The sequence below is a fragment of the Oncorhynchus mykiss genome, chromosome 12 (genome assembly GCF_057628025.1).
Source record: "Oncorhynchus mykiss isolate SJ-2025 chromosome 12, ASM5762802v1, whole genome shotgun sequence".
NCBI lineage: Eukaryota > Metazoa > Chordata > Actinopteri > Salmoniformes > Salmonidae > Oncorhynchus > Oncorhynchus mykiss.
The window spans coordinates 66,198,607-66,225,293 of record NC_143033.1 but is presented as its reverse complement, the minus strand read 5'-3'; the positions used below and the strand labels follow the sequence as shown (position 1 = coordinate 66,225,293).

Below are 26,687 nucleotides of genomic sequence, written 5' to 3'. Positions count from 1 at the left end.
TGCTGTAACAACACAGAATTAAACAATTCATAAAAGTCCCATGATGGTAGTGACGACCCATTATTGCTTATCACTTATTATCCATAATTTATTCACATTACTTTAATAAAATATTTGATGTCTTTATTACTTCAATCCAAGTCATCATCTCATCTCTATAGAGCTGCTGCCTATGCTGTCTGATAAATATCACAATTGTAATAGTTCTTTAAAGTTAATAAGGCAAAAAAAGGCATAAAAAGGCTTTTATGATTGCTGAAAACCAACTATCAACCACTTAGATCATGTATTTTCACGGAATTTAGACGGAATCTAAAACAAACATCCAGATAATCACATTGTATGATTTTTGAAGTAATTAATTTGCATTTTATTGCATGACATAAGTATGTGATACATCAGAAAAGCAGAACTTAATTATTTGGTACAGAAACCTTTGTTTGCAATTACAGAGATCATACGTTTCCTGTAGTTCTTGACCAGGTTTGCACACACTTCAGCAGGGATTTTGGCCCACTCCTCCATACAGACCTTCTTCGGATCCTTCAGGTTTCGGGGCTGTCGCTGGGCAATACGGACTTTCAGCTCCCTCCAAATATTTTCTATTGGGTTCAGGTCTGGAGACTGGCTAGGCCACTCCAGGATCTTGAGATGCTTCTTACGGAGCCACTCCTTAGTTGCCCTGATTGTGTGTTTCGGGTCATTGTCATGCTGGAAGACCCAGCCACGACCCATCTTCAATGCTCTTACTGAGGGAAGGAGGTTGTTGGCCAAGATCTCGCGATACATGGCCCCATCCATCCTCCCCTCAATACGGTGCAGTCGTCCTGTCCCCTTTGCAGAAAAGCATCCCCCAAAGAATGATGTTTCCATCTCCATGCTTCACGGTTGGGATGGTGTTCTTGGGGTTGTACTCATCCTTCTTCTTCCTCCAAACACGGCGAGTGGAGTTAAGACCAAAAAGCTCTATTTTTGTCTCATCAGACCACATGACCTTATCCCATTCCTCCTCTGGATCATCCAGATGGTCATTGGCAAACTTCAGACGGGCCTGGGCTGGCTTGAGCAGGGGGACCTTGCGTGTGCTGCAGGATTTTAATCCATGACGGCGTAGTGTGTTACTATTGGTTTTCTTTGAGACTGTGGACCCAGATCTCTTCAGGTCATTGTCCAGGTCCTGCCGTGTAGTTCTGGGCTGATCCCTCACCTTCCTCATTATCATTGATGCCCCACGAGGTGAGATCTTGCATGGAGCCCCAGACCGAGGGTGATTGACCGTCATCTTGAACTTCTTCTATTTTTTTATAATTGCGCAAACAGTTGTTGCCTTCTCACCAAGCTGCTTGCCTATTGTCCTGTAGCCCATCCCAGACTTGTGCAGGTCTAAAATGTTATCCCTGATGTCCTTACACAGCTCTCTGGTCTTGGCCATTGTGGAGAGGTTGGAGTCTGTTTGATTGAGTGTGTGGACAGGTGTCTTTTATACAGGTAACGAGTTCAAACAGGTGCAGTTAATACAGGTATTGAGTGGAGAACAGGAGGGCTTCTTAAAGAAAAACTAACAGGTCTGTGAGAGATGGAATTCTTACTGGTTGGTAGGTGATCAAATACTTATGCCATGCAATAAAATGCAAATAAATTACTTAAAAATCATACAATGTGATTTTCTGGATTTTTGTTTTAGATTCCGCCTTTCACAGTTGAAGTGTACCTATGATAAAAATTACAGACCTCTACATGCTTTGTAAGTAGGGAAAACCTGCAAAATCGGCAGTGTATCAATTACTTGTTCTCCCCACTGTATGTTGAAGAGGGTGGGGCTTAAGCTGCATCTCTGTCTCACCCCACGGCCCTGTGGGAAGAAATGTGTGTGTTTTTTGCCTATTTCAACCGCACACTTGTTGTTTGTGTATATGGCTTTTATAATGTCGTATGTTTTTCCCCCAACACCACTTTCCATCAATTTGTTTTGCAGACCCTCATGCCAAATTGAGTCAAAGGCTTTTTTGAAATCAACAAAGCATGAGAAGACTTTGCCTTTGTTTTGGTTTGTTTGTTTGTCAATTAGGGTGTGCAGGGTGAAAACGTGGTCTGTCGTACAATAATTTGGTAAAAAGCCAATTTCACATTTGCCTAGTACATTGTTTCACTGAGGAAATGTACGAGTCTGCTGTTAATGATAATGCAGAGGATTTTCCCAAGGTTGCTGTTGACACATATCCCACGGTAGTTACTGGGGTCAAATTTGCCTCCAATTTTGTGGATTGGGGTGATCAGTCCTTGGTTCCAAATATTGGGGAAGATGCCAGAGCTAAGGATGATGTTAAAGTTTTAGAATAGCCAATTGGAATTTGTGGCCTGTATATTTTATAATTTCATTGAGGATACCATCAACAACACAGGCCTTTTTGGGTTGGAGGGTTTTTTATTTTGTCCTGTAGTTCATTCAAGGTAATTGGAGAATCCAGTGGGTTCTGGAGGTCTTTAATAGTTGATTCTAAGATTTGTATTTGATCATGTACAGTTGAAGTCAGAAGTTTACATACACTTAGGTTGGAGTCATTAAAACTCGTTTTTCAACCACTCCATAAATTAACAAACCTATAGTTTTGGCATGTCGATTAGGACATCTACTTTGTGCATGACCCAAGTAATTTTTCCAACAATTGTTTACAGACAGATTATTTCACTTATAATTCACTGTATCACAATTCCAGTGGGTCAGAAGTTTACATGCACTAAGTTAACTGTGACTTTAACCTGTCTACGATACTGGTTCCCAATTGGGAATCAACCCTCCCACGTGCAGCTGGAACGGTGGCGCATGGAACGCAAAAATATTCTTAAAAATATTTAACCTCCACACATTAACAAGTCCAATAGCTCAAATGAAAGATAAACATCTTGTTCATTTAGCCAGCAAGTCAGATTTCTAAAATGTTTTACGGCGAAAACATAGCACATATATATGTAAAACCACCACCAGACACAGCTCATTTCAATAGCCAAAACATGCAATCAACAAACGCAGGATTAAAAAATAAATCGCTCACTAACCTTTTGAAAATCTTCATCAGATGACAGTAATATGACATATTACACAGTACATATTTTTTTTTTTCAATAATATGCCATTTATATCCATAAATGTCCATTTACAGTGAGTTCACCTTCAGAAATTACTCAAAAACGCCCGCAGGAAATCTATGTAGCGCGGCAAGATAACGTAAAATAGACATCATAAACTTTGACTAAATATACATGTTCTACATATAGTTAGAAAGATACACTGCTTCTTTATGCAACCGCTGTGTTAGATTTATTTTTAACGTTACAGAAATCGCACACTATTCCATATTGTGAGACAGCGCTCAGTTCCAAGCTACATTTCCACGTAATGTTGGAGTCAACAGAAACACAGATTTAAGCATAAATATTCCCTTACCTTCGATGGTCTTCGTTCAGAATGTTCTGGAAGGCTTCATACTTACCCAATACATCGTTTGGTTTCAAGTCTTGCGTCTTTGTATTAGCTACTGCTAATAACATCAGCTGAAATGCACCCAAAACGTCCTCTGGTCCGGATAAGTTGCGCATCAAAACTTCAAAATTACACATTATATGTCGACTAAACAGGTCAAACTAAGTGCAGAAGCAAGCTTTATGATGTTTTAGACGTGCAAAACAAACTTCAATTCAATCGCCCATCGTCTGCCCTTCTCTTCAGTGCTGGAAACAAAGGAATGACTGTGACCAATTCGCGCCCATACGCACAGCCTATTCTCTCGTGGCACGCACTAATTTCACTCCCATAGGGTCAATTCTCGCGCGATTTGAACGGTTTGAAGCTCTAATGAAAGAGGACATCTAGCGGAAGAGATAGAAAGTGTCCCCAGAATCATAGCTGGTTGGGAAGGGTGGGGGCATGACGTCAAAGTTGCTCCAACTTTCATGGCCACAGAAACTAGTTTGGAAGAATGCCTGCCCTGTGAGTTCTGCTATACTTACAGACATAATTCCAACGGTTTTAGAATCTTTAGAGTGTTTTCTATCCAATAATAATTTTTATTTGCATATATTAACAATTTTTGAAAGATTTTTTTTCCAGTTTACTAGGGGTACCCAATCTCTCCAAAGGGGGCGTATGTCTGCCATATCCTCAACAGGTTTTAAACAGCTTGGAAAATTCCAGAAAATTATATCATGGCTTTAGAAGCTTCTGATAGGCCAATTGAAAACATTTGAGTCAATTGGAGGTGTACCTGTAGATGTATTTAAAGGCCTACCTTCAACGAAGTGCCTCTTTGCTTGACATCATGGGAAAATCAAAACAAATCAGCCAAGACCTCAGATAAAAAAAATTGACCTCCACAAGTCTGGTTCATCTTTGGGAGCAATTTCTAAATGCCTGAAGGTACCACATTCATCTGTACAAACAATAGTACACAAGTATAAACACCATGGGACCACGCAGCCGTCATAACGCTCAGGAAGGAGACGCGTTCTGTCTCCTAGAGATGAACGTACTTTGGTGCGAAAAGTGCAAATCAATCCCAGAACAACAGCAAAGGACCTTGTGAAGATGCTGGAGGAAACAGGTACAAAAGTATCTATATCCACAGTTAAACGAGTCCTATATCGACATAACCTGAAAGGCCGCTCAGCAAGGAAGAAGCAACTGCTCCAAATCTGCCATTAAAAAAAGCCAGACTACAGTTTGCAACTGCACCTGGGGACAAAGATCGTACTTTTTGGAGAAATGTCCTCTAGTCTGATGAAACAAAAATAGAACTGTTTGGCCATAATGACCATATGTTTGGAAGATAAAGGGGGAGGCTTGCAAGCCGAAGAGCACCATCCCAACCGTGAAGCATGGGGGTGGCAGCATCATGTTGTGGGGGTTCTTTGCTGCAGACAATTATGTGGATATATTGAAGCAACAACTCAAGACATCAGTCAGGAAGTTAAAGCTTGGTCGCAAATGGGTCTTCCAAATGGAAAATGACCCCAAGCATACTTCCAAAGTTGACAACTAAGTCAAGGTATTGGAGTGGCCATCACAAAGCCTTGACCTCAATCCCATTGAAAATGTGTGGGCAGAACTGAAAAGGTGTGTGCGAGCATGGAGGCCTACATACCTGACCCAGTTACACCAGCTCTGTCAAGAGGAATGGGCCAAAATTCACTTATTGTGGGAAGCTTGTGGAAGGCTACATGAAGCGTTTGACCCAAGTTAAACAATTGAAAGGCAATGCTACCAAATACTAATTGAGTGTATGTAAACTTCTGACCCAATTGGAATGTGATGAATGAAATAAAAGCTGAAATAAATCATTCTCTCTACTATTATTCTGACATTTCACATTCTTAAAATAAAGTGGTGATCCTAACTGAAATAAGACTACATTTTCCTAGGATTAAATGTCAGGAATTGTGAAACTGAGTTTAAATGTATTTGGCTAAGGTGTATGTAAACATCCGACTTCAACTGTTTCTGTTTTTGCTGTTTGTTCTTTGTTATAGAGCCAAAAATATTGGAGAAGTGGTTTACCCTTGGAGATGTCTCCATTTTGGAAAGATAATTATTTGTGTTTGTTTAGAGTTTTCCAGAAGTGGTTAGTCTATGGATTCTTCAATTACATTGAGCTGATTTCTGATGTGCTGTTCCTTCTTTTTGTGTAGCATATTTCTGTATTGTTTTAGTGATTCACCATAGTAAAGGCATAGACTCAGGTTTCTATGTTTTTGGTTGGACAAGTTTCTCAGTTTCATTCTTAGGATTTTGCATTCTTCTTCAAACCGTGTGTCATTGTTGTTCATTTTCTTTGGAATTTCTGTTTGAAATTTTTAGATTTGATAGGGACGCTGAGAGGTCAAATATACTCTTTAGGTTTTCTACTGCCAGGTTTACACCTTCACTATTACAGTGAAACATTTTGTCCAGGAAATTGTCTAGAAGGGATTGAATTTGTTGTTGCCCAATTGTTTTTTGGTAGATTTCCACACTACTTTCCTTCCATCTATAGCATTTGTTAATATTATTCAGCTCCTTTGGCTTTGATTCCTCATGATTGAGCAAAGCTCTGTTCAAGTAGAGTGTGATTTTGCTGTGATCTGATAAGCGTGTTAGTGGACTGACTGTGAACGCTCTGAGAGACTCTGGGTTGAGGTCAGTGATAAAGTCGTCTATAGTCTACAGTACTACTGCCAAGAGATGAGCTATATGTGCACCTACCATAGGAGTCCCCTCAAAGCCTACCATTGACTATGTACATACCCAGCGTGCGACAGAGCTGCAGGAGTTGTGACTCGTTTTTTGTTGTTGCTTATGTTGTCATAGTTATGCCTAGGGGGGCATGTGGGGGAGAGAATGCTGTCCCCTCCAGGTAGGTGTTTGTCCCCCTGTGTGCTGAGGGTGTTAGTTTATTGTCCAGTTCTGGCATTTAGGTCGCCACAGACTAGTGCATGTCCCTGGGCCTGGAAATTGTTTATCTCCCCTCTAGGATGGAGAAGCTGTCATTGGTAAAGTATGGGGATTCTACTGGGGGGATATTGGTAGCACACATGACACATTTTCTCTGTTGAGATCATTTCCTTATTCATTTCTAGCCAGATGTAAAATGTTCCTGATTTGACTAATTTAATAGAGTGGGTTAGGTCTGCTCTATACCAAATTAGCATACCCCCTGAGTCTCTTCCCTGTTTCACACCTGGTTGTTTGGTGGATTGGACAACCAGCTCTCTGTAACCTGGAGGGCAACCAGTGGGTCCATCTCCTTTTTACCATGTGTCTTGTAAGATGACAATGTCTGTATTTCCAATTTCTTTGAAGTCTGAGTTCCTGCTCTTTAGGCCAAAGGCAGATGACCTCAGACCTTGTATATTCCAGGATGAGATGGTAAAATCTTTGTGTTCCATAGTGTCTAGTGATGTTTTTGTGTGGTTTAGGCCTGGACCATCACAGTAGCTGTGAGCAGAGCATGTTGAGCATCTGATACATACCTCTAAGGTCACATGATGGGGCTTGCGTGGGCGTAATAGTGGGGGTTGGGCCTGTTGCTCTGATCACGGCCTGGGCATATGTCCTGCTGTCATGTTGAGGTCCGTGCCGCAGGAGATGGGGGCATCGTGTGGGCAGAAGGGTTATAGGTCTGATATGGGGGGGGCCTATATAGGATGTGGTCTTAGCTGGTTGGGGTGTGGCTGGTGATGCTGTGGTCTGGGTGTAGGTCCTCTTGGCATGGGTTCTCTCGGTGCAGGTCCTTCAGGAGGGGGTCTTGCAGGTCTGGGAGGGTGTCTCGCTGGTCTCAGCGGGGTGTCCATTGCTCTGTTCTCTCTGTCTGCCTTCTCTCTCTGTCTGCCTGCTCTCTATGTCTCTCTCTCTCTCTGTCTCGCTTTCTTGCTTTCTCTCTTTCTCGCTCTCTCTCTGGTTAGTTACAGTATTCTCTTGGCTGGGCTGGGAATTCTTCCCTGCTTCCGTGGCCAGAGGGCCCGCCACTATGGGTGTGTACTGTCATTGTGTGTGTGTATGGAATCTGTGGACATTGGGGTGTGTGTGACGACCAGGGGCCAAACATTATCAAAGGACTGCATTGTTAACCATCATGACATCCTCATACTGTCCTCTCTCTCTCTCTGCATGCGAAACATATGTTAACATTGCCAAAGCAGGTGAAGTATACAAAATATACAAAAGTGAAATAAACCTTAAGAATGAACAGTAAACATTACACACAGAAGTTTCAAAATAATATAGACATTACAAATGTCATATTATGTATATATACAGTGTTGTAACGATGTGCAAATGGTTGAAGTACAAAAGGGGGAAAAATAAGCATAAATATGGGTTGTATTTACAATGGTGTTTGTTCTTCACTGGTTGACCTTTTCTTGTGGCAACAGGTCACACACCTTGCTGCTGTGACAGCAAACTGTGGTATTTCAGCCAGTAGATTTGGGAGTTTATCAACATCGGGTTTCGAATTCTTTGTGGACCTGTGTAATCTGAGGGAAATATGTGTCTCTATTATGGTCCTACATTAGGCAGGAGGTTAGGAAGTGCAGCTCAGTTACCACCTCATTTTGTTGCGCAGTTTGCAAATAGCCTGTCTACTCTTGAGAGCCAGGTCTACCTACAGCGGCCTTTCTCAATAGCAAGGCTATGCTCACTGAGTCTCTCGCGCTCTGTCTGCATGCTCTCTCTGTCTGCCTGCTGCCTGCTACACCTCTATCTCTCTCTCTCTCTCTCTCTCTCTCTCTCTCGTTAGTTACAGTATTCGCTGGGCTGGGAATTCTTCACTGTTTTAATGGCCAGAAGGCCCGCCACTATGTGTATGTACTGTCATTGTGTATGGAAGCAATGGCTGCGGAATCTGTGGACATTGGGGTGTGTGTAACGACCAGGGGCCAAACATTATCAAAGGACAGTATTGTTAAACATCATGACATCCTCATACTGTCCCCTCTCTCTCTCTGCATGGGAAACATATGTTAACATTGCCAAAGTAAGTGAAGTAGATAATATACCAAGTGAAATAAACAATAAAAATGAACAGTGAACATTACACACAGAAGTTCCAAAAGAATAAAGACATTACAAATGTCATATTATGTATATATACAGTGTTGTAACGATGTGCAAATGGTTGAAGTACAAAAGGGGGAAAAAATAAGCATAAATATGGGTTGTATTTACAATGGTGTTTGTTCTTCACTGGTTGACCTTTTCTTGTGGCAACAGGTCACACACCTTGCTGCTGTGACAGCAAACTGTGGTATTTCAGCCAGTAGATTTGGGAGTTTATCAACATCGGGTTTCGAATTCTTTGTGGACCTGTGTAATCTGAGGGAAATATGTGTCTCTATTATGCGCTCTCTGTCTGCCTGTCTTCCTGCTGTCTCTCTCGCTCTCGCTCTCTCTCTCTCTTTGCTCTCTCTCTGTCTCGCTCTCTCTCTGGTTAGTTACAGTATTCTCTTGGCTGGGATGGGAATTCTTCACTGTTTTCATGGCCAGAGGGCCCGCCACTATGTGTGTGTACTGTCATTGTGTGTGTGTATGGAAGCAATGGGTGGGAATCTGTGGACATTGGGGTGTGTGTGACGACCAGGGGCAAACATTATCAAAGAACTGTAATGTTAACCATCACGCCATCCTCATCCTGTCACATACATCGCTCTCTCTCTCTGGTTAGTTACAGTATTCTCTTGGCTGGGCTGGGAATTCTTCACTGCTTCTGTGGCCAGAGGGCCCGCCACTACGTGTGTGTACTGTCATTGTGTGTGTGTAGCCGCTGTGTGAGTGTATGGAAGCAATGGGTATGGAATCTGAGGACAATGGGGTGTGTGTGTGCGTGTGTGTGGGCAATTGTTTGATATTTCCTGCTATGTCTGATCTCAGTCTCCAAGGGAATAACTTCACTGAACCAGAATATAAACGCAACATGCTAAGTATTGGTCCCATGTTTCATGAGCTGAAATGAAATGTGCAGTTTTGTCGTACAACACAATGCCAAAGATGTCTCAAGTTTTGAGGGAGCGTGCAGTTGGCCTGCTGACTCCACCAGAGCTTTTGCCAGATAATTGAATGTCCATTTCTCTACCATAAGTCGCTTCCAATGTCGTTTCAGAGAATTTGACAGTATGTCCAACCGGCTTCACAACCGAAGACACGTGTATGGCATCGTGTGTGGTTATGGTATAGGCAGGCATAAGCTATGGACAATGAACACAATTGCATTTTATCGATGGCAATTAGAATGCATAGACATACCATGGCGACCAGTTGTGAAATCTAAAGATCAGGGCTTAACAAATTTATTTCAATTGGCTGATTTCCTCGTTTGAACTGTAACTCATTAAAGTCAATGAAAATTGTTGCATGTTGCGTTTATGTTTTTGTTTCAGTATACAAACCTTTTTCTTTACATCTTTTTAGATACAAAAACTCCAACAATATATACAACCACGTTACCCACCATAAATTACAGTAAGCATCTCTCTCTATTTTGTCATACAATGATGTACCTTTTTTATTCAAAATTTGAATTAATAATGTTGATAAAATAATTTTTTAGATGAAAGTCAATCTTTTTTCGGACATTTGTTTTAGAAACATCGTCGATCCCGCCCAAAACGACATCATCAACAACACCACCACCATCATCATTAACATCGTCAACAATATCAAACAGCAACATGGGTAGGAAACTTTGCAATGTTTGCTTAATCCTTTAATGATTATTAGAGCTCAGTTAGTGTGAAGAATGTCTGACCTTGTGCCAGCCAAGTTAAAACCTTCGCTTACTACTTCTCAGATTTTGAATCCAAATGAATAATGTGGTGCATTATGACATGATATTATCGCTTTCCTTTCTTTCTAGAGTCACAAGAGCAGCAATTACAAAGTAAGTGTTTTAGCCTGGTTTATAGATACGTTACATTACCAAAAGTATGTGGACACCCCCCCCCCCCCCCTGCTGCTATGTAACATTGCTGCGGGGACATGCTTCCAGTCAGCCACATACTTTTGTATATATATAGTGTAGATCTAATGAGAGATACTGTAGATAGATACAGTAGATAGATACTGTAGATAGATACTAAGATACTATAGATATATACTAAGTTACTATAGATAGATACTGTTGATAGATACTAAGATTCTGTAGATAGATACTAAGATACTATAGATAGATACTGTAGATACTATAGATACATACTAAGATACTATAGAGATATACTATAGATAGATACTAAGATACTGTAGATAGATACTGTAGATATATAATGAGGTACTATAGATAGATACTAAGATACTATAGATACATACTAAGATACTATAGATACATACTAAGATACTATAGAGATATACTATAGATAGATACTAAGATACTGTAGATAGATACTGTAGATATATAATGAGGTACTATAGATAGATACTAAGATACTATAGATAGATACTAAGATACTGTAGATAGATACTGTAGATAGATACTAAGATACTATAGATATATACTAAGTTACTATAGATAGATACTGTTGATAGATACTAAGATTCTGTAGATAGATACTAAGATACTATAGATAGATACTGTAGATACTAGAGATACATACTAAGATACTATAGAGATATACTATAGATAGATACTAAGATACTGTAGATAGATACTGTAGATATATAATGAGGTACTATAGATAGATACTAAGATACTATAGATAGATACTAAGATACTGTAGATAGATATTGTCAATATATACTAAGATACTATAGATTGATACTAAGATACTGTAGATAGATACTGTAGATAAATACTAAGATACTGTAAATATATACTGTAGATGGATACTAAGATACTGTAGATAGATACTGTAGATAGATACTAAGATACTGTAGATAGATACTAAGATACTGTAGATGGATACTAAGATACTGTAGATGGATACTAAGATACTGTAGATAGATACTAAGATACTGTAGATAGATACTAAGATGCTGTAGATAGATACTAAGATACTGTAGATAGATACTAAGATACTGTAGATAGATACTAAGATACTATAGATATATACTGTAGATAGATACTGTAGATAGATACTAAGATACTGCAGATGGATACTAAGATACTGTAGATGGATACTAAGATACTGTAGATAGATACTAAGATACTGTAGATAGAAACTGTAGATATATACTGTAGATATATACTAAGAAACTGTAGATAGATACTGTAGATAGATACTAAGATACTGTAGATAGATACTGTAGATAGATACTAAGATACTGTAGATATATACTAAGATACTGTAGATAGATACTGTAGATATACTGTGGAAAGAAACTAAGAAACTGTAGATAGATACTGTAGATAGATACTAAGATACTATAGATACATACTGTAGATAGATAGTAAGATAATGTAGATAGAGACTGTAGATGGATACTAAGATACTGTAGATAGATACTGAGGTACTGTAGATAGATACTGAGGTACTATAGATAGATACTAAGATACTATAGATAGATACTAAGATAATGTAGATAGATACTATAGATAGATACTAAGATACTGAAGATAGATACTGTAGTTGGATACTAAGATACTGTAGATAGATACTGTAGATAGATACTAAGATACTGTAGATAGATACTAAGATACTGTAGATAGATACTGTAGATATATAATGAGGTACTATAGATAGATACTAAGATACTATAGATAGATACTAAGATACTGTAGATAGATACTGTAGATAGATACTAAGATACTATAGATATATACTAAGTTACTATAGATAGATACTGTTGATAGATACTAAGATTCTGTAGATAGATACTAAGACACTATAGATAGATACTGTAGATACTAGAGATACATACTAAGATACTATAGAGATATACTATAGATAGATACTAAGATACTGTAGATAGATACTGTAGATATATAATGAGGTACTATAGATAGATACTAAGATACTATAGATAGATACTAAGATACTGTAGATAGATATTGTCAATATATACTAAGATACTATAGATTGATACTAAGATACTGTAGATAGATACTGTAGATAAATACTAAGATACTGTAAATATATACTGTAGATGGATACTAAGATACTGTAGATAGATACTGTAGATAGATACTAAGATACTGTAGATAGATACTAAGATACTGTAGATGGATACTAAGATACTGTAGATGGATACTAAGATACTGTAGATAGATACTAAGATACTGTAGATAGATACTAAGATGCTGTAGATAGATACTAAGATACTGTAGATAGATACTAAGATACTGTAGATAGATACTAAGATACTATAGATATATACTGTAGATAGATACTGTAGATAGATACTAAGATACTGCAGATGGATACTAAGATACTGTAGATGGATACTAAGATACTGTAGATAGATACTAAGATACTGTAGATAGAAACTGTAGATATATACTGTAGATATATACTAAGAAACTGTAGATAGATACTGTAGATAGATACTAAGATACTGTAGATAGATACTGTAGATAGATACTAAGATACTGTAGATATATACTAAGATACTGTAGATAGATACTGTAGATATACTGTGGAAAGAAACTAAGAAACTGTAGATAGATACTGTAGATAGATACTAAGATACTATAGATACATACTGTAGATAGATAGTAAGATAATGTAGATAGAGACTGTAGATGGATACTAAGATACTGTAGATAGATACTGAGGTACTGTAGATAGATACTGAGGTACTATAGATAGATACTAAGATACTATAGATAGATACTAAGATAATGTAGATAGATACTATAGATAGATACTAAGATACTGAAGATAGATACTGTAGTTGGATACTAAGATACTGTAGATAGATACTGTAGATAGATACTAAGATACCATAGATAGATACTAAGATAATGTAGATATATACTGTAGATAGATACTAAGATACTGAAGATAGATACTGTAGTTGGATACTAAGATACTGTAGATAGATACTGTAGATAGATACTAAGATACTATAGATATATACTGTAGATAGATACTAAGATACTGTAGATAGATACTAAGATACTGTAGATAGATACTGTAGATATACTGTGGAAAGAAACTAAGAAATTGTAGATAGATACTGTAGATAGATACTAAGATACTATCGATACATACTGTAGATAGATAGTAAGATAATGTAGATAGAGACTGTAGATGGATACTAAGATACTGTAGATAGATACTGAGGTACTGTAGATAGATACTGAGGTACTATAGATAGATACTAAGATACTATAGATAGATACTAAGATAATGTAGATAGATACTATAGATATATACTAAGATACTGTAGATAGATACTGTAGATATATACTAAGGTACTATAGATAGATACTGTAGATAGATACTAAGATACTATAGATAGATACTGTAGATATATACTAAGATCCTGTAGATAGATACTGTAGATATATACTGTGGATAGATACTAAGAAACTGTAGATAGATACTGTAGAAAGATACTAAGATACTATAGATGCATACTGTAGATAGATAGTAAGATAATGTAGATAGAGACTGTAGATGGATACTAAGATACTGTAGATAGATACTGAGGTACTATAGATAGATACTAAGATACTATAGATAGATACTATAGATAGATACTAAGATACTGTAGATAGATAGTGTAGATATATACTAAGGTACTATAGATAGATACTGTAGATAGATACTAAGATACTATAGATAGATACTGTAGATATATACTAAGATCCTGTAGATAGATACTGCAGGTAGATACTAAGATACTGTAGATAGATACTGCAGATGGATACTAAGATACTGTAGATAGATACTGTAGATAGATACTAAGATTCTGTAGATATATACTGTAGATGGATACCAAGATACTGTAGATAGATACTGAGATACAATAGGTAGATACTGTAGATACTAAGATACTATAGATATATACTGTAGATAGATACTAAGATACCATAGATAGATACTAAGATAATGTAGATATATACTGTAGATAGATACTAAGATACTGAAGATAGATACTGTAGTTGGATACTAAGATACTGTAGATAGATACTGTAGATAGATACTAAGATACTATAGATATATACTGTAGATAGATACTAAGATACTATAGATAGATACTGTAGATAGATACTAAGATACTGTAGATAGATGCTAAGATTATGTAGATAGATACTATAGATAGATATTGTAGATAGATACTAAGATACTGTAGATGGATACTGTAGTTGGATACTGGAGAGGGACACTAAGGTACAGTAGATAGATACTGTAGATGGATACTGTCGATAGATACTGTAGATAGATACTAAGGTACAGTAGATAGATACTGTTGATAGATACTAACATACTGTAGATAGATACTGTAAATGGATACTAAGGTACATTAGATAGATACTGTTGATAGATACTAAGATACTGTAGATAGATACTGTAGACAGATACTAAGCTATATTAGATAGATACTGTAGAATGTTACTAAGGTACAGTAGATAGATATTGTAGATAGATACTAAGATACTTTAGATAGATACTAAGGTACAGTAGATAGATACTGTAGATGGATACTAAGATACTGTAGATAGATACTAAGATACTGTAGGTACAGTGCATTCGGAAAGTATTCAGATCCTTTACTCAGTACTTTGTTGAAGCACTTTTGTCAGAGATTACAGCCTTGAGTCTTCTTGGGTATAACGCTACAAGCTTGGCACACCTGTATTTGGGGAGTTTCTCCCATTCTTCTCTGCAGATCCTCTCAAGCTCTGTCAGGTTGGATGGGGAGCGTCGCTACACAGTTATTTTCAGGTCTCTCCGGTGATGTTTGAACAGGTTCAGGTCCTTCACCCCCCAGTCTGAGGTCCTGAGCACCTGGAGCAGGTTTTCATCAAGGAGCTCTCTGTGCTCTGCTCCGTTCATCTTTCCCTCGATCCTGACTAGTCCCCCAGTCCCTGTCGCTGAAAACCATCCCCGCAGCATGATGCTGTGGGGATGTTGCCAGGTTTCCTCCAGATATGGCGCATTCAGGCCAAAGATTTCAATCTTAGTTTCATCAAACCAGAGAATCTTGTTTCTCATGGTCTGAGAGTCTTTAGGTGCCTTTTGGCAAACTCCAAGCAGGCTGTCATGTGCCATTAGCTGAGGAGTGGCTTCCATCTGGCCACTGCCATATAGGCCTGATTGGTGGAGTGCTGCAGAGATGGTTGTCCATCTGGAAGGTTCTCCCATCTCCACAGAGGAACCCTGGAGCTCTGTCAGAGTGACCATCGGGTTCTTGGTCACCTCGCTGACCAAGGCCCTTCTCCCCCGATTGCTCATTTTGGCCAAGCAGCCAGCTCTAGGAAGAGTCTTGGTGGTTCCAAACTTCTTTTCCGTTTAAGAATGATGGAGGCAACTGTGTTCTTGGGCACCTTCAATGATGCAGAAATGTTTTGGTACCCTTCCCCAGATCTGTGCCTCGACACAATCCTGTTTCGGAGCTCTATGGGCAATTTCTTTGACCTCATGGCTGTTTTTTTGCTCTGACATGCACTGTCAACTGTGGGACCTTATATGAACAGGTGTGTGCCTTTCCAAATGATGTCCAATCAATTGAATTTACCGCAGGTGGACTCCAATCAAGTTGTATAAACATCTTAAGGATGATCAATGGAAACAGGATGCAGCTTAGCTCAAATACGAGTCTCATAGCAAAGGGTCTGAATACTTTCCGAATGCACTGTACATACTAAGATACTATAAATAGATAGATACTGTATACTCATCTCTCTCCTCTGTGCTCTCTCCTAGGGAAGGTCATATCAGTCAGTACATTGTTAGCTATCTCTCTGATAGCTAATATCCTCCTTTTGGGTGTTGTCATCTTTCGGACCCGGGGGAGACGCCAGCATGAGGGCGTGGTGAGTGTGGTGTGTGTGTGTGTGTGTGTGTGTGTGTGTGTGTGTGTGTGTGTGTGTGTGTGTGTGTGTGTGTGTTTGCGCGCGCGTGCATGAGTGTGTGCTTTCTGTGGCTAAAGTGCTTCTTGTATTTTTCAGTCTCTTGCCATGCCTGAACTGACCGTTTTGAACGCAGTAGAGGTAAATCATCTGATGCAGGTAATGTTCTCAGAATGCTACGGATCGATGACTTAGAGAACTCTTCAATCGAACCCAAGAGCGTTTGGATTTGCATGTAGTCAACAAAGTCTCTCTCTGTCACTCTCTCTCAGAACGACAACGGAGATGCTCTGCAGCACTGACCCCGTTCATCTGCCACCATTTGCCCCTCGCTTTCAATGGACAAATATATATCCTGAGCCAAAGAAAAGGAGCCAACAGTCCTGCCTCTCTCTCTCTCTCTCTCTCTCTCTCTCTCGCTCTCTCTCACACACTCGCTTCACACTTCCAGGGCTGAGGCCACAACTCTTCTTCTCCTGCCACTGGGATTCTGGAGTTACTGTTGCAGACATTAATAAAATCTCCCCTCCGTGTGTTTTAATGGGGAGAATGGGAGAACTAATACATGTCTGTCTTTCAAGAGTCTCTAAAGAACAAGACATGGATTAAGGGAACACTGTGGTCTTGAAGTCACCCCCTGCCTTCAGCTGTCCGTTCAGCCCAAAGATAATATGTGCATGTGAATGGGAAGAAAACAGTGAGATGAACAACAAGATGAACCCTTTAGGGACGTACATTAGAACTAAGATGGTCCGATATTGAGTATTATTGTACTTTGCTGAAGTACAATACTTTACGAACAAAGCCTGCATCCATTCCTGACTGTGTTTGGATGATGTGGCTGTGTTACTTGATGAAAGGGGATTTTATGACGCAGAGGGAAAGATAAATATCAAAGGAGTAAATCAGTGAAGAAAAAAAGATGGAATAAATAAAGTGAAGACCATTTTATGTACAAAGTGTGTATATATTTAGAGTACCAGTCAAATTTTGGACACACCTACTAATTCAAAAAAAAAAATGTTGGACTATTTTCTACATTGTAGAATAATAGTGAAGACATCAAAACTATGAAACAACACATATGGAATCATGTAGTAACCAAAAGAAGTGTTAACCAAATCAAAATATGTTTTTTGTATTTGAGATTCTTCAAAGTATCCACCCTTTGCCTTGATGACAGCTTTGTACAGTCTTGGCATTCTCTCAACCAGCTCCATGAGGAATGCTTTTCCAACAGTCTTGAAGGAGATCTCACATATGCTGAGCACTTGTTGGCTGCTTTTCCATCAATCTGCGGTCCAACTCATCCCAAACCATCTCAATTGGGTTGAGGTTGGTGATTGTGGAGGCCAGGTCATCTGATGCAATACACCATCACTCTCCTTGGTCAATATCCCTTATCCCACCTGGAGGTGTGTTGGGTCATTGTCCTGTTGAAAAACGAATGATAGTCCCACTAAGAGCAAACCAGATGGGATGGCGTATCGCTGCAGAATGCTTTGGTAGTCATGCTGGTTAACGGTGCCTTGAATTTTAAATAAATCGCAGGCAGTATCACCAGCAAAGCACCATCACACCACCTCCTCCATGCTTCACAGTGGGAATCACACATGCAGAGATCATCCGTTCACCTACTCTGCGTCTCACAAAGACACGGCGGTTGGAACCAAAAATGTCAAATTTGGACTCATCAGACCAAAGGACCGATTACCACCGGTCTATTGTCCATTGTTCGTGTTTCTTGGCACAAGCAAGTCTCTTCTTATTATTGGTGTCCTTTAGCAGGTGTTTCTTTGCAGCAATTAGACCATGAAGGACTGATTCACGCAGTCTCCTATGAACAGTTGATGTTGAGATGCGTCTGTTACTTGAACTCTGTGAAGCATTTTTTGTGGGCTGCAATCTGAGGTGCAGTTAACTCTAACTTATCCTCTGCAGCAGAGGTAACTCTGGGTCTTCCTTTCCTGTGGCGGTCCTTGTGAGAGCCAGTTTCATCATAGTGCTGATGGTTTTTGCGACTGCACTTGAAGAAACTTTAAAAGTTCTTGAAATGTTCCGGATTGACTGACCTTCATGTCTTTTCTCTTTGATTATTTGAGCAATTTATTTACCAAATAGGGCTATCATCTGCATACCACCCCTACCTTGTCACAACACAACTGCTTGTCTCAAACATGCTAAGAAGGAAAGAAATTCCACAAAGGAACTTTTAACAAGGCACACCTTTTCATTGAAATGCATCACTTAGAAATGCGTCACTTAGAAATGTCCTTATTTTCCATGAAAACATACATGAAATGAGTTGCAAAATGAATAGGAAATATAGTCAAGATGTTGACAAGGTTATAAATAATGATGTTTCGTTGAAATAATAATTGTGATCTTTGCTTTCATCAAAGAACCCTCCATTTGCAGCAATTACAGCCTTGCAGACCTTTGGCATTCTAGTTGTCAATTTGTTGTAATCTGAAGAGATTTCACCCCGTGCTTCCTGAAGCAACTCCCACAAGTTGGACTGGTTGATGGGCACTTCTTACGTACCATGCGGTCAAGCTGCTCTCACAACAGCTCAATAGGGTTGATATCCGGTGACTGTGCTTTGAGTCATTGAAATTGGCTCCAACTAAGCGCCGTCCACAGGGTATGGCATGGCGTTGCAAAATGGAGTGATAGCTTTCCTTCTTCAAGAACCCTTTTCCCCTTTACAAAACACCTACTTTACCACCACCAAAGCACCCCCAGACCATCACATTGCCTCCACCATGCTTGACAAATGGCGTCAAGCACTCCTCCAGCATCTTTACATTTTTTCTGCGTCGCACAAATGTTCTTCTTTGTGATCCGAACACCTCATACTTAGATTCGTCTGTCCATAATACTTTTTTTCAATCTTACCTTGTCCAGTGTCTGTGTTATTTTGCCCATCTTAATCTCAGTCTGAGATATGGCTTTTTCTTTGCAACTCTGCCTGGAAGGCCAGCATCCCGGAGTCGTCTCTTCACTGTTGACGTTGAGACTAGTGTTTGGCAGGTAATATTTAATGAAGCAGTTGAGGACTTGGGAGGCGTCTGTTTCTCAAACTAGACACTCTAATGTACTTGTCCTCTTGCTCAGTTGTGCACCGGGGCCTCCCACTCCTCTTTCTATTCTGGTTAGAGACAGTTTGCGCTGTTCTGTGAAGGGGAGTAGTACACAGCGTTGCATGAGATCTTCAGTTTCTTGGCAATTTCTCATGGAATTGGAATAGCCTTCATTTCGCAGAACAAGAGTAGACTGATGACTTTCAGAAGAAAGTTCTTTGTTTCTGCCCATTTTGAGTCCGTAATCAAACCCACAAATGCTGATGCTCCAGATACTCAACTAGCCTAAAGGCCAGTTTTATTGCTTCTTTAATCAGAACAACAGTTTTCAGCTTGTGCCAACATAATTGCAAATGGGTTTTCTAATGATCAATTAGCCTTTTAAAATGATAAACTTGGATTAACTAACACAACGTGCCATTTGAACATGGTTGCTGATAAATCAGCCATTTCCAGCTGCAATAGTCATTTACAACATTACTAATGTCTACACTGTATTTCTGATCAATTTTATGTTTTTCTAATGGACAAAAACAAGGACATTTCTAAGTGACCCCAAACTGTTGAACTGTACTGTGTTGCAGAGACTGTACAGAGTGGGTGTGTGCGTGAACACTGTTTAAATGGCCTTTGTTCTCTTTTGGTACAGTGAGAGATGTTGTTTTTTCCTTATCAGTGTTATCCCAAGACATATTTTTATAGGCGGGACTCAAAAGCCCCAACATTTTTTTATTGAAAGGGGACGTTATTGTTGTGCTGTATCCAATTTGTAAAGAATCTTTACATCTAAAAAAAGCATTTTAATACGTGTTTTATACACACGATCTGTTTAATAACATACTTTCTGGTCTGGTTTCCCTGACACAGATTAAGTCTAATCCAAGACTAAACATTTACTTCCGTGGATATTCTCCAATGAGCATGCTTTTACCTCCAGGACTAGGTTTAGAGCTATATTCAGCCTTGACCAAATGAAAACTATTTCTACTTTTTATTTGCTTGATCTCAATGTGGAGGCTATTACATAGACAAATGCCTGTATAAAACGTGCTCCTCGCAGTACTGTTTACTCTTGGGATTTTACAAGATGTAAACACAAGCTCTGTAACTGTGTTGGTTCAAGACCATATGAGTTCTATGTTCATAGATTGAGCCAGCCAAATTTCTGCAAGGTAAATAATATAGAAGATTTTCTGATAGGAGACTCTCGAACAAAGCTCTCCATCGAGTGACTGGACATTTGCCAATACAACGGAGGAGAGTGCCAGTCGATTTCCACTTTTCTCTCCATGCGTATTCCGACCTTGAATTTAAGCATGAGAATAGCGTGCTATTCACCTGCGATTCGTTTTGGGTGGCGATCGAATGAATTAAGTTGTGGCGGAGGTGTATCCACAGATATGCCCTATTCCGACCTTTATTTAATACCTTAATAATTCTACCACCTTTACGCGCGAGGAAACCATGAATAAGGCCTAGTGAACCTACCGGTTCCAAGTGGAACTTTATTTTTCCCGATAGATATAACATCATTCTCCATGCACTGTAATTTACAACTCGATAAGAGCTAGGTAAATGAGTAATCCTTTTGGATAAGGGAATTGTAAATACAAATTACTATTGTTTTCGATCTATTTTACATGATTATCGCTGGAGACAAATGTGAAACCAGTCATATGGCAGCAAACTGAAGGATATACAGTTTTGAATCCGATGTTTATTTGTGTACCAGTTCATCAACAATGTGCCATGGAATCGGCAATTCGAAAATCTCTTCCCAACTATTTACAAGCTGTACATTTTTTGGTCCTTAAATGAAGCTGGTATACTTTTTTATTTATCACAATTTTCTTTAACCAGTTTTGGTCTTTAACTTAACGCCATTGCCTCTTTTTTTGTTTTTGTTGAAATGCTGAAATTGGTTGGTTGTAATTTTGGATAGGACAGACATTTCCATATATTTTGTTAGCTGCATGTTTGACATAACTCCACCAGTCCTATTCATGATATAATTTACAAAGTTGATAACGTTTTTTTATATTGTATTTTTAAATCAATTATTATATTTGAGTTTAACCACAATATATCTTGTAATATTTGTTCTGTTCATTTTTCTGGTAGCTTAAACTGAAATTGCAACCAACATTTAAAAAATAAATAGCAATTTGGAGATGATTTCATTTTTAAATAACCGAAAGTGAGAGATTGTAATCTGATTAAAGGGAAAAAGCCATTGTTACTAATCTGCTAGAGAACCAGTTTGGATTTAAGTATAGCTTTTGTATGACTGCGGCCTTTATTGAGAGGTCTAATGCTTTAATATTTAATCATTTCTGCCCTCCGAATTCATATTCATTATATAAATAGGACTGTTTAATTTTGTTTGGTTTGCCATTCCAAATCAAATTGAATATTTTTGTATCATATATATATATTTTTTTTTTAACAAGTCGTTAGGTGTAGGTAGGGCCATAAGCAAGTAGGTGAACTGGGATATGACTAAAGAGTTAATCAGGGTGAATTTTCCGAGTATCAGGGGGATTATACCTGGTATGTCCACTTCAACATCAGACCATTTTAATTGGTAAACTACACGGTAATTTAAAAGTTGTATTTTTTTGTGATCCAATATGTAATATACTATCATAGTTCAGTTGAGTTGTAATCCAGAGAGGTTAGAAACATCATCTAGATCCTCTATGAGGCTGTGGAGGGATTCAAATTGTGGCTTTAAAAGAATATGAATCAGTAGGGTACAATGACACCTTCGTTTTTAAGCCCTGGAATTTTATGCCCCTTGATATTATTGTTGGATCTGATTTGAATAGCTAACATTTTGATGGCCATAATAAATAGATATGCAGATAGTGGACAATCTTGTTTTACTCCTCTAGACAGTTTAAATCTTTCTGAGATGTAGCCATTGTTTAATATTTTACACCCATGGTTACTATACATAACTTTAAACCATTGTATAAGAGATTCTCCCAAATTAAAATAATCCAGACATGTATATATAAATTCCAGTCGTACTTTATCAAAAGCCTTTTCAAAATCAGCTATGAATACCAGGCCTGGTTTCTCCGATTTTTCATAGTCTTCTATTGTGTTCCCAGTCTTATATTATCTCCAATGTATTGTTAATGTATATTTTTTTTAACTTTCTGATTAGGGTGAATTATATCCGACAATATCGTATTAATACGCATCACAACACTGAAGTGTAAGGGGCCTCCAATTATTTTTAAATGGACTGGATCTTTATATTTAGCATCTAGGTCCTGTTTCAGTAATAGTGAAATAAGACCTTCTTGCTGAGTATTAGATAGTCTACTATTTTTATAGGAGTGGTTAAAAAAAATGCTAATAACGGTCCTCAGAGTACATTAAAAAAAGGTTTGATATAACTCAACTGGTATGCCATCCAGCCCTGGAGTTTTCCCAGACTTAAAGGCTTTCATTGCATCAATAAGTTCCTCCTCTATAATTTGGTCTTCACATGAGCCTTTCAGTGCAGATGTCAATTTTACATTATTAAAAGAAAAAAATCCTTACAATTATCTTTGGTTAGTGGAGTTGGAGACTGAAACGAAAACATATGCTTATTCCTTCCTCTTTTATGCACTGTCAACTGTGGGACCTTGTATAGACAGGTGTGTGCCTTTCCAAATCATGTCTGATCAATTGAATTTACCACAGGTGGACTCTAATCAAGTTGTAGAAACATCTCATGGATGGGCAATGGAAACAGGATGCACCTGAGCTCAATTTCAAGTCTCATAGCAAAGGGTCTGAATACTTATGTAAATAAGGTATTTCTGTTTTGTATTTTTTATAAAAAAAGTTTCTACAAACCTGTTTTCGCTTTGTCATTATGGGGTACTGTGTGTAGATTGATGAGGGGGGAAAAAACAATTGAATCCATTTTAGAATAAGGCTGTAACGTCACAAAATGTACGATGATGATTGAGTGTCCATATAGCTGTACCATGATATTTGCACAGCTACTGACTAAACCTCCAATTGTTCTCCACTACCTCCTAAAACTTGCCAGTCCCAGTGACTGGCATACCAGCACTGTCCACCTGGATCCTAGGGTCTTTTAGAGATTGGGACTCATCCTTTGAAAAGTGCACACTGTGCCACCTACAAAACAGAAGCAGATCAACAGCCAAAAGCATTTCCAAGTCCCCCTCCTTGGATATACTGTATACAGTTATCCCCCCCCCCCCCCCCCCCCAAAAAAATATATATTACAAATTCTAGCTTATCTTAATTTATTTCCACAATTAACAAATAATATGTTTAATAATGTAGGCACGTCCTACTAATGAATAATGTATCCTATAACCAGGACTGACATTACAAAAATAGAAATGTTCATCAAGGAAACAATTATTGTGATTCATCCTATACGGTCCCTAACATCATTACTCCATGGCAACAGATGTGGGATACCTACACGCACTCTCCTAACCCCTCCCCTACAAACAACCACAAGCTCAGATGTTAAACAGTTGTTCCGAACCCTGAGCCCAATTTAAGAGAAGACTTGATGTGTGAATGTGTATACCAGTGGCGACCCATCATTCAGGGCAGGTGGGGCAGAGCTAATAAAGCAGCAAACAAACATGGTCTCTTTTTTTGCTTGAGTAAGGCAATTCCAAAATGCAGGTGTTTCAACCTAACTCAGTCCTTTCTGTGGTGGTGGGGCAGCCAGCAGAAAATACAGAGCGTAGAGGTTGGTAATGTTCTCTAGTTGAGCCGTGATTGGCTCAGTGTTCTGTCACTCATGGGGACACTACTGTACGTCACCACAAAATCTACAAGGGAAAGCTCTAACATTCAAGCCCCTTGGGTGCTGCCATAGAGTTACATTAGAAGTGCCATCCAAGACGGCTCAAGGTCATTGGCCACAGATAAAATGACATCAAATCATGTTATATCTACTGTGGCTTTGATTGTACTGATCATGTCAACGTCATACTTTCAAAATCTTAGCTAGCAAGCTAGACAATCAGTTATCATCATGAATCAAGTCAACAATATATTGGCAAATCCTTTTCAATCCTTGTCATAAGAAGATAAATTATAGATAAAACGTATCGGTGCTCGTTGGCCATTGGACATAAACATTACACAACAAGTTGGAAATCACAAATTCAACAACAAGTGGTTTGAAAGGAATCAGTAGCTAACTGCAAGCGTTGCAAAGCAATCACTATTCTGCTATTCAGTGGAGAGGGTGTGTGGTCCAAGATGCTTAATCCTTGAGACAATTGAGACTTGGATTGTGTATGTGTGCCATTCAGAGAGTGAATGGGCAAGATAAAATATTGAAGTGTCTTTTGAATGGGGTATGGTAGTAGGTGCCTGGTGCACTGGTTTGAGTGTGACAAGAGCTGCAAAGCTGCTGAGTGTTTCATGCTTAACAGTTTCCCGTGTGTATCAAGAATGGTACACCACACAAAGGACATCCAGCCAACTTGTGACAACTGTGGGAAACATTGGAGTCAACACTGGACTTTTGAACTGAAAATGTGGATTGACTTTTGAACTGTAAATTTGATTGGGAACAGAATTATGTGCTTAATGATTTAGGCCAGGGGTATGTGCTTGATGATAAGATTATTCCCCACAATTATCATAAGATTTGCTTGCTCATTTCAGGAGCTACGGCTTTCTTAACTAAGGTCAAACGTTAAAAGCTCTCAAACTGGTAATGTTCCCAAATCACCAATGTCCATCTCAAGTGGATCAAGAAATCTGTGGACTTTTAATTTTAAAGAATATGGCATCATAACAAACTTTGTTTTTTTTACAACACCATATGGTACAGTAACATTTGTGAACAAATGAAAAGGCTCAAACATACTCAACCACACAAGCAAACAACAATTCAACACATTGTTGCCTCGATCATAACCCCTTCCCCCCTTCCTTTGCTCAAAGTTAAAGATCAAATGGAATGGCCACAAAAACATTTACCGTTTGTCCTCAATCTCTAGCTTCATTGAGAGCCAAAGTCAAAATCATTTGACAAAGCCAACATAGTATTACAACCAAGTAACTATGTCTTGCTCTAACTGTGCTATTCAAATTGGTTGAACTGTGTTCTTTCTGACTCAAGAATGTGTGGAGCACAAAGTGCAACATTTATTGTATTTGTGGGTAATGGGGAAAAATAGATAATAATAGTTCAATGATGGTATTTTCACTATATGACAGACTTACAACCTACAGTTGAAGTCGGAAGTTTACATACAGTTAGGTTGGAGTCATTAAAACTTGTTTTTCAACCACTCCACAAATATCTTGTTAACAAACTATATTTTTAGCAAGTCTGTTAGGACATCTACTTTGTGCATGACACAAGTCATTTTTGCAACAATTGTTTACAGACAGATTATTTCACTTATAATTCACTGTATCACAATTCCAGTGGGTCAGAAGTTTGCATACACTAAGTTGACTGTGCCTTTAAACAGCTTGGAAAATTCCAGAAAATGATGTCATGGCTTTAGAAGCTTCTGATAGGCTAATTGACATCATTTGAGTCAATTGGAGGTGTACCTGTGGATGTATTTCAAGGCCTACCTTCAAACTCAGTGCCTCTTTGCTTGACATCATGGGAAAATCAAAAGAAATCAGCCAAGACCTCAGAAAACAAATTGTAGACCTTCACAAGTCTGGTTAATCCTTGGGACCAATTTCCAAACGCCTGAAGGTACCACGTTCACCTGTACAAACAATATTACGCAAGTATAAAGACCATGGGACCACACAGCCATCATACCGCTCAGGAAGGAGACGCGTTCTGTCTCCTAGAGATGAACGTACTTTGGTGCGAAAAGTGCAAATCAATCCCAGAACAACAGCAAAGGACCTTGTGAAGATGCTGGAGGAAACGGGTACAAAAGTATCTTTATCCACATTAAAAAAAGTCCTATATCAACATAACCTGAAAGGCCGCTCAGCAAGGAAGAAGCCACTGCTCCAAAACCGCCTTAAAGATGCCAGACTACGGTTGGCAACTGCACATGGGGACAAAGATTGTACGTTTTGGAGAAATGTCCTCTGGTCTGATTAAATAAAAATAGTCTTGCAAGCCGAAAAACACTGTCCC

General features: G+C 38.7%; 1 protein-coding gene across 4 annotated transcripts in view; it reads left to right on the top strand.

The window, feature by feature from the left end:
• LOC110537960 (uncharacterized) overlaps nt 1-23,415 on the top strand; it is a 40,067-nt gene extending 16,652 nt beyond the window's left edge. For all 4 annotated transcript variants that reach the window (XM_021624448.3, XM_021624447.3, XM_090193022.1 and 1 more), the window contains exons 9-14: nt 9,938-9,988; nt 10,112-10,201; nt 10,383-10,406; nt 16,333-16,442; nt 16,578-16,637; nt 16,751-23,415. In XM_021624448.3, coding sequence (XP_021480123.2) covers nt 9,938-9,988; nt 10,112-10,201; nt 10,383-10,406; nt 16,333-16,442; nt 16,578-16,637; nt 16,751-16,780 — 365 coding nt within the window. In that variant the 3' untranslated portion in view covers nt 16,781-23,415. The remainder of the gene's footprint in view (nt 1-9,937; nt 9,989-10,111; nt 10,202-10,382; nt 10,407-16,332; nt 16,443-16,577; nt 16,638-16,750) is intronic.
• The last annotated feature ends 3,272 nt before the right edge of the window (nt 23,416-26,687 follow it).